Raw genomic sequence first — 12,391 nt, forward strand, 5'->3', positions numbered from 1 at the left:
GCTCAGAGAAATGGGGCTGGCACTCAGGAATGGGGCTGGCACTCACAGGAATGGGGCTGGCTCTCAATAATGTGGCTGGCACTCACAGGAATGGGACTGGCACTCAGAAATGGGGCTGATCAATGATCATTTTACCCCGATCAGACCAGTCCCTGTGCCTTGCTCCTGCCCCAGCTGCCAGGCTGTGTGCGGTGTTTGTACGTGGCAGTGCCTCTGTGGCTCTGCAGTGCCAGTTCTCCGCGTGGCACCGTTGTGAGCTGCCCCAATTTGCCGTACCCCGTTACGTAAGGCACGCCGCCCCACTCGCGGCTGCCTCAAACCCGCTCCCAGTGACCACTGGAGCTGAAAATTGGATTTTCACAAGTGTTTGCACTCGTCCAACACCACCACTCAAACACTCGTTGGAAGCAAGGCGGCACGGGTGGTGAATATTGTGCATATTGTGAATAATGTGAATATTGTGAATATTGACAGACCCAAGGACTCAGAACCTTTCAGGAATATCAGGGTTCGATACTCTTCTGCTGAAATAAACCCCAAAAATTCAGGCACAGATGCTTCCCACCCAGACCAAGGTCACTGGTGAGAGGTGAAGGCCTCCCAGAAGCTGGAGGAAGTTCTTGTTTTCCTTTTCCTCCRGATTGTTTGCCACATGGTTTGAACAGCATGTGCTTCCAACGCCACTCAAGTTTGGATACAAAGATCCCACTTAAGTTGGGATTAAAGATGCCTTGAGCTTCCTCCAGGCATTGCAGATGCTAAAACACCACAGAAAAGCTGAGACAACCCAATTCCAGCCTCAAAACAGAATTTATGATATTATTGCAGTGGGAGAGTGTCTGTCCAAGACATGACAGAAATTTGAAAAGCTTTATCTATAAACAACCACACAAAGAGCTGTTCCCAATTTCTGGCCTGCAGCTCGTGCCCACCCTCTGCAGCTGAAATCCTGCAGGGTTTGCAATCCTGGGCCTGAGTGATCCCCTGGGATGGGATGGGATGGGATGGGATGGGATGGGATGGGATGGGATGNGATGGGATGGGATGGGATGGGATGGGATGGGATGGGATGGGATGGGATGGGATGGGATGGGATGGTCTGTGCTATCCTGGGCTGGTCAGAAGAGGAGCTGGCAGCAGTGCCCAGCTGTGCCCAGAGTCTTTGGGTGTCCTTGTGGTGCCATGGCTTCCAGTCCCTCATCCTGTAGGGACAGTAATATTCACAGAGGGGGATGCTTGTAGGGGACACTAAAGCTCACAAAGGGGATGTTTGTAGGGACAGTAATGCTCCCAGCGGGGAATGTTTGTAGGGGACACTAAAGCTCACAAAGGGGATGTTTGTAGGGACAGTAATGGTCACAGAGGGGATGTTTGGGCCTCATAAGGGGATGTTTGTAGGGGACACTAAAGGTCACAAAGGGGGTTTGTAGGGACAGTAATGCTCCCAGAGGGGGATGTTTGTAGGGACAGTAATGCTCCCAGAGGGGGATGTTTGTAGGGGACACTAAAGCTCACAAAGGGGGTGTTTGGGGGCTGCTCCCCTGGGGACAATCCTGGAATGACTGACCCCAAATGCGGGTAACTCACCCAGTGTGTGCTCAGCACCCCATTGACACCATAACCAGGTAAAGCTCAGGGAATGTGGGGGAGTGACCCCAAAACTGCACAGGGGAGAGGAGTGGGGTGGGCTGGTCATGGGGGATAAATACAGCTACCGAGATGGGTATTGATASTGATACTGGTATTGATAATGATATGGGTATTGATACTGATTCTGGTATTGATAGTGGTATGGCTATTGATAATGATATGGGTATTGATACTGATATGGGTACAGAGATGGGTATTGATACTGATACAGGTGTTGACACTGATATGGATATTGATACTCATGCAGGTATTGATACTGATACAGGTATTGGTACTGATGGAAGTATTGATACTGATACTGGTATTGATACTGATACAGATACAGAGATGGGTATTGATACTGATACTAGTATTGATACTGATACAGGTATTGACACTGATACAGGTATTGATACTGATACTAGTATTGATACTGATACAGGTATTGACACTGATACAGGTATTGATACTGATATGGGTATTGATACTGATACGGGTACAGAAATGGGTATTGATACTGATACATTACAGATGTTGATTCAGATACAGATACTGATACTGGTAAAAGTACATATGCTTATACTGATACAGATCCAGATACAAATGGATATGGATACAGATATTGGTACAGATGCAGATATTGATACAGATATAGATATGGATATWGATACAGATACTGATACAGGTGCAGATACAGGTAAAGATACTGATATTGATAAAGATACAGATACAGATAATGATACAGTTCTCTTTGAGGCTGCTGAGCCAGGGCATGCAAGGACAAAAGTCCCGTGGCCCAGGTGTGCTGTGGCAGAGCAGGTGTGATTCGGCACAAAGTTTCATTGCAAATTCCCACTGGGCTCTGCCCAGCCCCTGGCAGGGCTGGAATTTCTTATCCTGGTCCTGAGGGGAAACAYAGGTGCTCCTGTGCGGTGTCCTCTCTCCTGACCTGAATAACTCACAGATGTCACTGTCCGTGAGGAATCACATTTCAATGACACTCTGCCGTTCCTCTGGCTGGAAATCCTCTCCCATCATCTCCAATGTGGAGATCTGGGTTTATTCAGCAGAGAGAACAAGGCCTTTGGAGGTTTTTTGTCTCTCCCAAGGTGGCTCAGGTGAACCACACCTGGAAGTGCTCCCTMGCACAGGGGGGACCTCAGGCTTCAGCAGGAGCTGAGCACCCAAATTCTTTGTTCTTTAGGATTGAGGCCCTGACTCAGAGTGTTCTGTGTTCAGCCTGAGGAGAGCTGTCAGTAACTCACCAGCCACGGGGAATGTAAATTACTGCRGTTAAATCAGGGGGAGCTGGCAGCCCTGCCCAACTGGATGTGCCATTCCTCCTGTGACTCCAGGGGAAAARCAGCCCCGGACAGCCTGGGAGCGGGAGCAGGGCTGAGGAGAGCTCGGGGGCCCTGGCCCTGATGCTGACCTTGCTCCCTGCTGTCTGCATGGAGATAAAACACCTGCTGAGGGAAYGTTTCACCACTCCAGCACCTTTAGAAAGGATTCTCAGCCCTCTTTTTAATCACCTGAAGGAACCTGCTCACCAGTGACACCTCTCCTCTTGGGAGCCTTTCCTTGCCTTGAGGGCACTCCAGGAGCTGTCTGCAGCCAGCCACACTTCAGAGCACCAGCTGGCAGTGCCAGAGTGTCCCAGAGTGTGTCCTGTCACAGCTGCCAGCTCCAGAGGGCTCTGGGGAGGGAGTGCAGGAGCCTTGGCACCTCTTGGCTTCAGTCTGCAGAGCTGAGTGAGAGCCAGGAGTGCCCRAGGCAGTGCAGGGTGTCCCAGCACTCGGTGTATTCCATATTTCCATCCTGCACAGGGTATCCCAGGATTGGGTATGGCCCAGCTCAGTGTTTTCCATAGTTCCATATTTCCCTCCTGCACAGGGTGTCCCAGCATTTGGAATGGCCCAGCTCAGTGTATTCCATATTTCTGTATTTCCATCCTGCACAGGGTGTCCCAGCATTTGGAATGGCCCAGCTCAGTGTATTCCATATTTCCATATTTCCATTCTGTCCAGCCCTGTGTATTCGGTATTTCCATTCTGCACAGGTTGTCCCAGCCTGCCCAACTCGGTGTATTCCATATTTTCCTATTTTCACTTTGCACAGGGTGTGCCAGCTTCGGGAATGGCCCAGCTCAGTGTATTCCATATTTCCATATTTCCATCTTGCCCAACCCCGTGTATTCCATATTTTCCTATTTTCACTTTGCATAGGGTGTCCCAGCCTCAGGAATGGCCCAATCCCTCCATGGACAGTCCCAGCCTGTCCAGCCCTGTGTATTCCATATTTCCATCCTGCCCATCCCTGTGTATTCCATATTTTCATATTTCCACTCTGCCCAGCTCTGTGGGAAGAGTGGGAAGGRAAAGCCTCATTTTTCGGGAGCAGAGCTGTGCTGGGATTCCTCAGCTGACAATGTTCAGCAGGTGTGTGACCAGCAGAGCCTGGCTGTGCCCTGCTCCCCACAGAACCTCATGTTTTGGGAATYGTTTGGTTTTTGGAAGAGGGGAAGCCATCAGGGGCAGGCCTGAGCCCCACGGGGAGAGAAGAGAGGGAATTGTCCATCCTGAATGTGCCCCCAGGGTTTGTGGAATCCAGCAGGGAAGGGCAGGACGCAGTGGGAGCTGCCCTGGGAGCTGCTGGAGCTCACACCTCCATGGATTCACACCGCCAGGCTCTCGGGAGGTCACTCTGAGTGTCCAGAGCAGCTCTGGGAGGTGTTCTGAGGGTGCACTCAGGGTTTGGGAGCTGTTCTGAGGATGCTCTCAGGATGGGTCTGCCCAACTTTGTTGAGCTTTTCCCAAGAGGTCCTTGGTTGCCAGCAGAGCCCTTCCCACAGCAGGGAGTGCAGCTCAGTGTGGATCCGCCTGTGGTTTATCCATCCATCCATCCATCCATCCATCCATCCATCCATCCATCCATCCATCCATCCATCCATCCATCCATCCATCCATCCATCCATTCCTTACACTTTTCCAACTGGGAAATTAAGAATGACTTTGAATTCTCCATTCCAGCCCATTTCCCTGTGCACATGGACCCTCAGACCATGGTGGGAGCTGGAGCAGCTCCTCCCAGACAGGGAATTCCTGAGACAGGGAACAGCCCTGGAGAACCTGGTCAAGAATTTCTGGGATGGGGAAACAGCCCCAGCAAACCCGACCAGGATTTCCCGGGATGGGGAAACAGCCCCGAGAACCCGGCCAGGAATTCCCAGGATGGGGAAACAGCCCCGGCAAACCCAGTCAGGAATTCCCAGAACAGGGAAACAGCCCTGGTGAACCTGGCCAGGAATTCCCAGGATGGGGAAACAGCCCCGGCAAACCTGAGCAGGGAATTCCTGGGACAGGGAAGCAACCCCGGTAAACACGGCCAGGAATTGCCAGGACAGGGAGACTGGATCTCCCCTCTGGGGCTGAATTCCCGCAGGACACAGCTCAGGAGCCCCTGGCGAGCGAGGGCACGGCCCCAGTGCTGAGCTGGGATGTGCAGCCAGGAGCCAAACCAGCCTTTGAGCCCGGGATAACCTGTGAGGAGCTGCGGGAAGTGCTGAGTGCTGGGAGCAGCCACTCTGATGGCAGCCCGGGCAGAAGGCAGCCTCAGAAAACGAGAATATTTCAAATTTATGCAAATTCAGAAAGCAATTTAGTGACCTGAATTTTGAAAGTGCAGCCCAGTGGGCTCGGAGAGAATGGGAAGGAGAAAAGAACAGAAAGTCACAGCTAATTTCCCCCGCGTCTGGGCAGAATTTTAACAACAGAAAGCTAATTTTGATTGTTTGATAGAAGATTTATTGTCGAGTGCTGGCTCCTTTCATGAGAGCACAGGAACCTTTCTCCCTGCTCTTTTGTGTGCTATCTGCAGCCGAGGCAAATCTGACTTTGCAGTTCTTAATTAGGGGAGCAGCATCTGCTTGCTTCGTTTCCATAATTTTGCATTCCCCGCTCCACTTCAAAGCACCAGGAGCTCTGCTCTGAACATCTCCCAGGCCCTAAACACCCTCCTTTCCCCCCTATTTTTAGCCCATTGTTGCAGTGAGGCAGACTGGGARTTCTGAAGCCGGGGAGGGGAGTTTGGGGGGGCTGCAGATGGTTGCTGTGCTCCGGGGCAGCTCCRTGAGCTTGTGCAGAGCTTTCAGCAGTGATTTGGGGTGCCCCGGTTCTCTCAGGACCCCACACTTTGCCCAGGTCTTTGATTTCCATGGGATAAACCTCCCAGAAGGACAAACTCTGCGTGACCCCGATTGCAGAGGAGCAGGAGCCTTTCAGCCTTGTCCTGCTGCGGCTCCCCRCTGGTTGAGCTGGAGCTCAGGGCTCCCCTGGGCAAGGCTGGGAGGCAGAATCTCATCCCTGAGGGGTCAGTGGAGCCAAACCCATCAGCTGCATCCCTGCTGAGTGCCCTGCTTCCCTCCGGGGCTGCTGGGACAAGGAATCTGAGCAGGAATCAGGATGGGAGCAGTTTCATCAATGAGATGAGGAGGAGGAGGAATAACCTCAGCACCAATCTTGGCCGGGCAAAGTGAGTCCCGTTGCTCATCCCACTGCTGGTTTATGGCCATGCAGGACCTCAGCCAGCCCTGCCAGGAGGGGTTTGTCCCTGGAGGGCTTTGCTTGGGGCCTGTTCCACTCTGGAGCTGGAGGGAAGCGGCGTTTCCCCAGCATTTCCCCAGCATTTCCCCACTGTTTCCTCAGCATTTCCCCAGAATTTCCCCCACCATTTTCCCAGCATTTCCTCAGCATTTCCTCAGCATTTCCCCTGCATTTCCCCCACCATTTTCCCAGAATTTCCTCAGCATTTTTCTCAGCATTTCCCCAGCATTTCCTCAGCATTTTTCTCAGCATTTCCCCAGTATTTCTTCAGCATTTCTTCATCATTTCCTCAGCATTTCCCCACCATTTCCCCACAATTTCCCCACCATTTCCCCAGCATTTTCTCAGCATTTCCCCAGCATTTCCTCAGCATTCCTACAGCATTTCCCCRGCATTTCCTCACCATTTTCTCAGCATTTCCCCCACATTTTCTCAGCATTTCCYCAGCATTTCCTCAGCATTTCCTCAGCATTTCTCCAGCGTTTCCCCAGCATTTCCTCAGCGTTTTCTCAGCAATTCCCCAGCATTTCCCCATTTTTCCCCAGCATTTCCCCAGCAGAGCTCATATTGGCCCATGGGAACATCACGCAAATGCTGCCATTCATTACAGCAGGGAAGCCAATTAATTTTTCAGCCAACCAACTGCAATTTCAAAAAATGGTTTTGAAAAGTTCCTTTCCCCTTTCAAGGGCTGGAAGAACACTTTCAGTGATCTGCAGTGTTCTGGAGGAGAAATTTGATATTTTCCTGGCAAAACAGAAGAGACAAATGTGATCTGATGAAACAGTTAATAGAGGCGAGCTGGGCTCAGGGAATCAGGGAAGTGTAATGATTCCAAAGGGAAAGTGGAATGTTCTGGTTTAAAAACCAACAGAAAGGGTCATTCCAGGGTTTTTACTGGCATCACTTCATCAATTTGACACAAGCCTAAGGAGCTTTGGTCCAACCATTACCAGTAAATATCGAGCACGGCTGGAAAGGGTCAGCACGGTCTGTGGGCAGCCCTGCCCAGGAAACCAGGGGCTTGGAGCTCAGGGTTGGAGACAGCCACGGCACCCAGGGTGGTTTATCCTGTGGAGCTCAGGGTTGGAGACACAGCCACGGCATCCAGGGTGGTTTATCCTGTGGAATTCCTGGAGCTCAGGGTTAGACACAGCCATGGCACCCAGGGTGGTTTATTCCATGTTCAGGGTTAGACACAGCCATGGCACCCAGGGTGGTTTATTCCATGTTCAGGGTTAGACACAGCCATGGCATCCAGGGTGGTTTATCCTGTGGAGCTCCAGGAATCAGGCCCAGAGAGTGCCCCAGGAGCCACAGCCAGGGACAGGGAGTTAGGAGTGGGGGATGAGGTGTGGTGACAAATCTGCTGGGGGTTTTGGGGAAGCTGTTCTTGCTTCTCCCGCTCTGGTTATTCCCTAATTCCGGTTTTATCTGGGGACAGCAGCTTTGTCACCTGAGCTCAGCGGGCTGTCCCCAGCCCCAGCCTGACCTTGCAGCGCTGCAGGAGCTGCAGATTGCCCATGCTGGGATTTGTCCCAACAGCTCCAGGAAGGGAGGGACTGCAAAGCTGCAGGCAGGGTCCCTGTGTGACTCTGGAATGCTGCAGGCTGAGTCCTTCTGGAATTCTGGAACGCTGCAGTCTGGATGCTTCCAGAATTCCAGAGTGCTGCAGTCTGGATTGCTCCGTGACTCTGGAATGCTGCATCTGGATCCCTCCAGAATGCTGAAGTGCTGCTGCCTGGATCCCTCTGGAATTCCAGAATGCTGCAGACTGGATCCCTCTGGAATTCTGGAATGCTGCAGAGTGGATCCCTCTGGAATTCTGGAAATCCACAGTCTGGATCCCTGCAAAATTCCAGAATGCTGAATTCTTCTGGAATTCCAGAATTCTGCAGTTTGGATCCCTCCAGAATTCTGAAATGCTGCAGTCTGGATCCTTCCAGAATTCCAGAATGCTGCAGTCTGGATCCCTCTGGAATACCAGAATGCTGCAGTCTGTATCCCTCTGAAATTCCAGAATGCTGCAGGCTGGATCCCTCCAGAATTCTGGGATGCTGCAGTCCAGATCCCTCTGTGACTCTGGAATGCTGCTTCTGGATTCCTCYAGAATTCCRGAGTGCTGCAGTTYGGATCCCTCCAGAATTCCGGAATGCCGCAGTCTGGGTCCCCCTGGAATTCTGGAGTGTTGCAGTTTGGATCCCTCCAGAGTTCCAGAATGCATCTGGATCCCCCTGGAATTCCGGAGTGCTGGCCCCCTGCTCCCATCCCTGCCAGCTGTCCCGGGCAGCTTCTCCTCTCTCCAGTTTGTGTCTCCAACTGTGTTTAAGCAGCCCTTTGGATCCTCCAGATCCCAAAATATGATGGGATTTTGGCAGATCCAGGCAGGAATGACCCCGTGTGGGTGCGTTTGGRGACATCCTGTCCCTTCAGTGCCAAACCCCAATACAGGTGACACTGATGTCCCCTGGGCTATGCCTGGCCATGGGACCCCTGCTTTTTGGAGTGTTCTGAGAGGCTGAATGCCCTGTGCTCACCTACGGGTGCTTTTTGGGGTGTTCTGAGAGGAGCTGGGGGTTCTGAGAGGGGCTGACTGCGCTGTACTCACCCACTCGTGCTTTTTATGGGGTTCTGAGGGGCTGAATGCCCTGTGCTCACCCACTGGTGCTTTTTGGGTGGTTCTGAGAGGGGCTGAGCACCCTGTACTCACCCACGGGAGCTTTTCAGAGCAGATTTTCCGTGCTTTCCATGCTTTGCAGCGAGAACAAAACGTATTTTACCTTGCCAGCATCCCAGGGGAAGTGACTGGGATCTCCCTCCTATTTTACCATTCCCTCTTTACTGGTGCAAGAATTGTTTCACCTTTTCCTGGTGGCGGGTGTGGAACTCGGTGAGTTCTGTGCAAGACTCTGCCCTTCTTGTGTGGAGGACGTTTAGGACACCAGGGTGTCACCCATTCTTTTCACAGTGCCACCCACCCTTTTCAGGGTGCCACCTGCCCTCTTCAGGGTGTCACTCCAGCTCTCTCCTGGCAGATTTTGGATTTCCCATTTGGCTGGAGGAAGAGACATGTCCTTAAACTCTTTTTCTTGTGAAGGCAAGAAGCTGAGTTACCCTCTGGCCGCAGGATGCCCAAAGGCCCTGCCTGGCTCAGCTGAGCTTTGGAAAAGCCGTGGAATGGAACCACAGAGTCATTCAGGTTGGGAAGGACCCCAGATCACCAAGCCCTGACTCATGGAGAAATTTCCTTCAAGTGAATCCCACAGTTACCAAGGCCACACGAGACAGGAAAAGGTGAAACTGAGGGAGAGTGGCTGAAGACTTCCCTGGATTTATGTTCTGAGGCTTTTTTTGAGGCTCTCTTTTTCTAGTGGAAGCTCAGGTGCAAAAAGGGACTCTTCCAAATCCATACCTGTCAGTCCGTCATGCTTACCAGAAGTATCGTTAGTGACTGAGAATCCGTGTCCTGCTGGCCAGAGTTCTGTGGRCTCTTGAGGCTGCAGGAGTAGAAGCCGTGGTGTTGGTCACCTCGCTGTGTGCAGATCCCACGGGACAGCGAGGGGCCACACTCCACCACCCCACCCTGACCCATCCTTTCTCTCTTCCCTCCCCCACAGGCAAGAAAAACTCCATCCTGCTGCACAAAGTGCAGCACGACCTCAACTCGGGCGTGTTCAACTACCAGGAGAACGAGATCATCCAGCAGATCGTGCAGCACGACCGGGAGATGGCCCACTGCGCGCACAGCGCTCAGGCCGCGGCCGCCGCCGCCTCCACGCCCACGCCCGTCATCTGGACGCCGCTGATCCAGGCGCCGCTGCAGGCGGCCGCCGCCACCACCTCGGTGGCCATCGCCCTGACGCACCACCCGCGCCTGCCCACGGCCATCTTCCGCCCGCCCGTGTCCGTGCTGGGCTCGCTGGGCCAGCAGCCCGGCCAGACCCCGCGGCAGCTCAAGCGCTTCCAGTCGCTGGCGCCGTCGGCCGGGCCCTCGGCCGTGGGCTCGCCGTCCAGCACCCCGTCCCAGCTGCACACGCCGGGCGCCGAGACGCCCTCGTCCTCCTCCTTCCACATCCAGCAGCTCGCGGGCTTCTCGGCCGCCGCCGGCCTGGGCCACTTCCAGGTGGGCTCGCCTCCGGGCGGCTCGGGCCAGCCGGGGCTGGGCAGCGGCTCCTCGGCGGGGCTGGGCCAGTTCCAGAACGCAGCCTCGGGGTCACCCTTGGGCGCAGCTCAGCCCCCGCAGCMGCAGCAGCAGCAGCMRCAGCAGCAGCAGCCGGTGCTCTCCAGCAGCGGATTCGGGCACTTCCAGCAGGCCGCAAGCAGCTCGCCATCGACATCCCTCACCCAGCTCTCATCAAACTCGCCCCCCAGCCTCCTGAACCAGTTCCAGCCCGCCCCGAGGCCGCTGCAGGGGGGACAGTCGCAGCAGCTCTCGGGCAGCGGGACGCTGGCGGCGATGAACCACTTCCAGCCCCCTCGCTCCTCCAACTCGCCGTCGTCCAGCCTGAGCCAGCTGGCGCAGGCGGCGGGYGGGCCGGCCCCGGGCCCCTGCCCAACGCATCCAAGTGCTTTAGGATCTCTGACGGGAACCGTGGCCCAGCTGCACCACGAGCGGCCGCCCCCGTTCGCCTCGGCCGCCCCGTCCCCGCTGCAGCAGCCCGGCGGCGCCTCGCCGTGCTTGCCCCCGTCCGGCCTTAGCCCGCCCAGCCAGAGCCCGGTGGCCGGCAGGACTTGGCAGAGCGGCCCCTTGGCGGGGCCCGGCGGCTCGCAGGGCTCGCAGGGCTCGCTGCTGCTGCCGCAGCCCGCCAGCCCCCCCGGGCAGCCCCCGCCGCGGGCCACGGGGCCCCCGGGCCGCCTCAACCAGGACATCAAGCTGATCTCGGCGTCGCAGCCCTCGCTGCCGCAGGAGCTGGCGCAGCCGCTGGGCCGCCGCGGCTCCCCCCATTCCTCCGGGGAGTCGGTGTCCGGCTTCTCCCCGTTCCCCGGCGGCGCTGGGCTCCTGGGCAAGCCCTGCAGCTCCATCCCCGGCCGGGTGACTTTGCCACGCCAGATGTCCTCAGGGTCTCTGCCGCCCCCGCTGGTGCTGGGGGCCGCCGCTCTGGCCGCGGGCGGGCGSAAGGAATCCATCGTGCTCACGGGGGACCTGGAGCCCGTGCGCTCCAAGCTGCCCTCCAACTTGTGAGGACTCCCGGGGAGCTGCCTCCTGTGCCAGCCCTGCCATCAGCTCCTGAAGAGTTCACCCAGCAGTTCTTTCCTTCCCTTTTCCCCCGCGCCGCTCCCGCTTTTTCTTTTTTTTTTCTTTTCTCCATTTCTTTTGTTTAGGTTTAACTGTGCTTAGAAACAAAGAAAAAAAAAAACCACATGAAAAACAACGGAAAAAAAAAGATAACCAGGTATTCTTAGAGCTATAGATTTTTGGTCACTTGATTTTATAGAATATTTTAATACATGGAACAAAAGGATACGAGCAAATTTAATCCAACGAGGTAACGCACAGCCGGGGCGCGTGCCTGAGCTGGAACACGTGAATGAGCAGCCATAGAAGCCACCAAAAAAGGTTTTCCTGTTGAGACAAAGACCCCAGGTTGACGTGGGCTGTGGAAGGGGCCGTGGGGACCGGCCTGGAGCTGCCGTTTGAGGAGCAGCCCCGGCTGTGACCCCGGGACTGGGGATGTGTGTGGTCCAGCGCACACCAAAAGGGTCTCTCCCTCCGTCCCAGGTCACCTCCTGTGCTCAGCAGGTGGCACAGGGACTGGGAAGGGGGGGCAGTTCGTCCTTGTGGACCCCTCCTGGGATTCCCCGAGGGCTGAGGTTGGGTTGGACTCCAGCTGAGGAAGATGAAGGGACCAGGGGATGGATGGGCCTCACTGCAGATCGTCCCTTCTTACCCCAGCAGTGCTGCAGCGGGAACAGGGAGCGATCCCTTGTCAGGAACGGGGACGGCAGGGATTGTCCCTCTGTCCTTTGGGATGYGGACAGCGGAAGAAGCCCTGGCTCTGCCAGCACAGCCCTGCCTCGGTGTCCGTGGGTCACTGCTCTGAGGGGAACTGGGAGGGACTGAGCAGGGGGTGCAGTCCCCAGCTCAGCTTGGGGCAGTGTGGGGCACCCAGGGTGGTGTGGGGCACCCACGATAGTTCTGGTGCCATCCCCAGCCCTCCTCC

The 12,391-nt window shown here is 55.2% G+C and overlaps 1 protein-coding gene across 1 annotated transcript in view; it reads left to right on the forward strand.

Moving 5' to 3' along the window:
- The window catches only part of HCN4 (hyperpolarization activated cyclic nucleotide gated potassium channel 4), a 15,865-nt gene extending 4,308 nt beyond the window's left edge, over positions 1-11,557 (forward strand). Inside the window, 2 exon segments of the mRNA XM_057378734.1 lie at positions 2,221-2,326; positions 9,848-11,557. Coding sequence (XP_057234717.1) covers positions 2,221-2,326; positions 9,848-11,412 — 1,671 coding nt within the window. The 3' untranslated portion in view covers positions 11,413-11,557.
- The last annotated feature ends 834 nt before the right edge of the window (positions 11,558-12,391 follow it).

Source organism: Malurus melanocephalus, unplaced genomic scaffold (genome assembly GCF_030028575.1).
Source record: "Malurus melanocephalus ecotype Western Australia unplaced genomic scaffold, MMel_1.1 scaffold_372, whole genome shotgun sequence".
NCBI classification, from domain to species: domain Eukaryota; kingdom Metazoa; phylum Chordata; class Aves; order Passeriformes; family Maluridae; genus Malurus; species Malurus melanocephalus.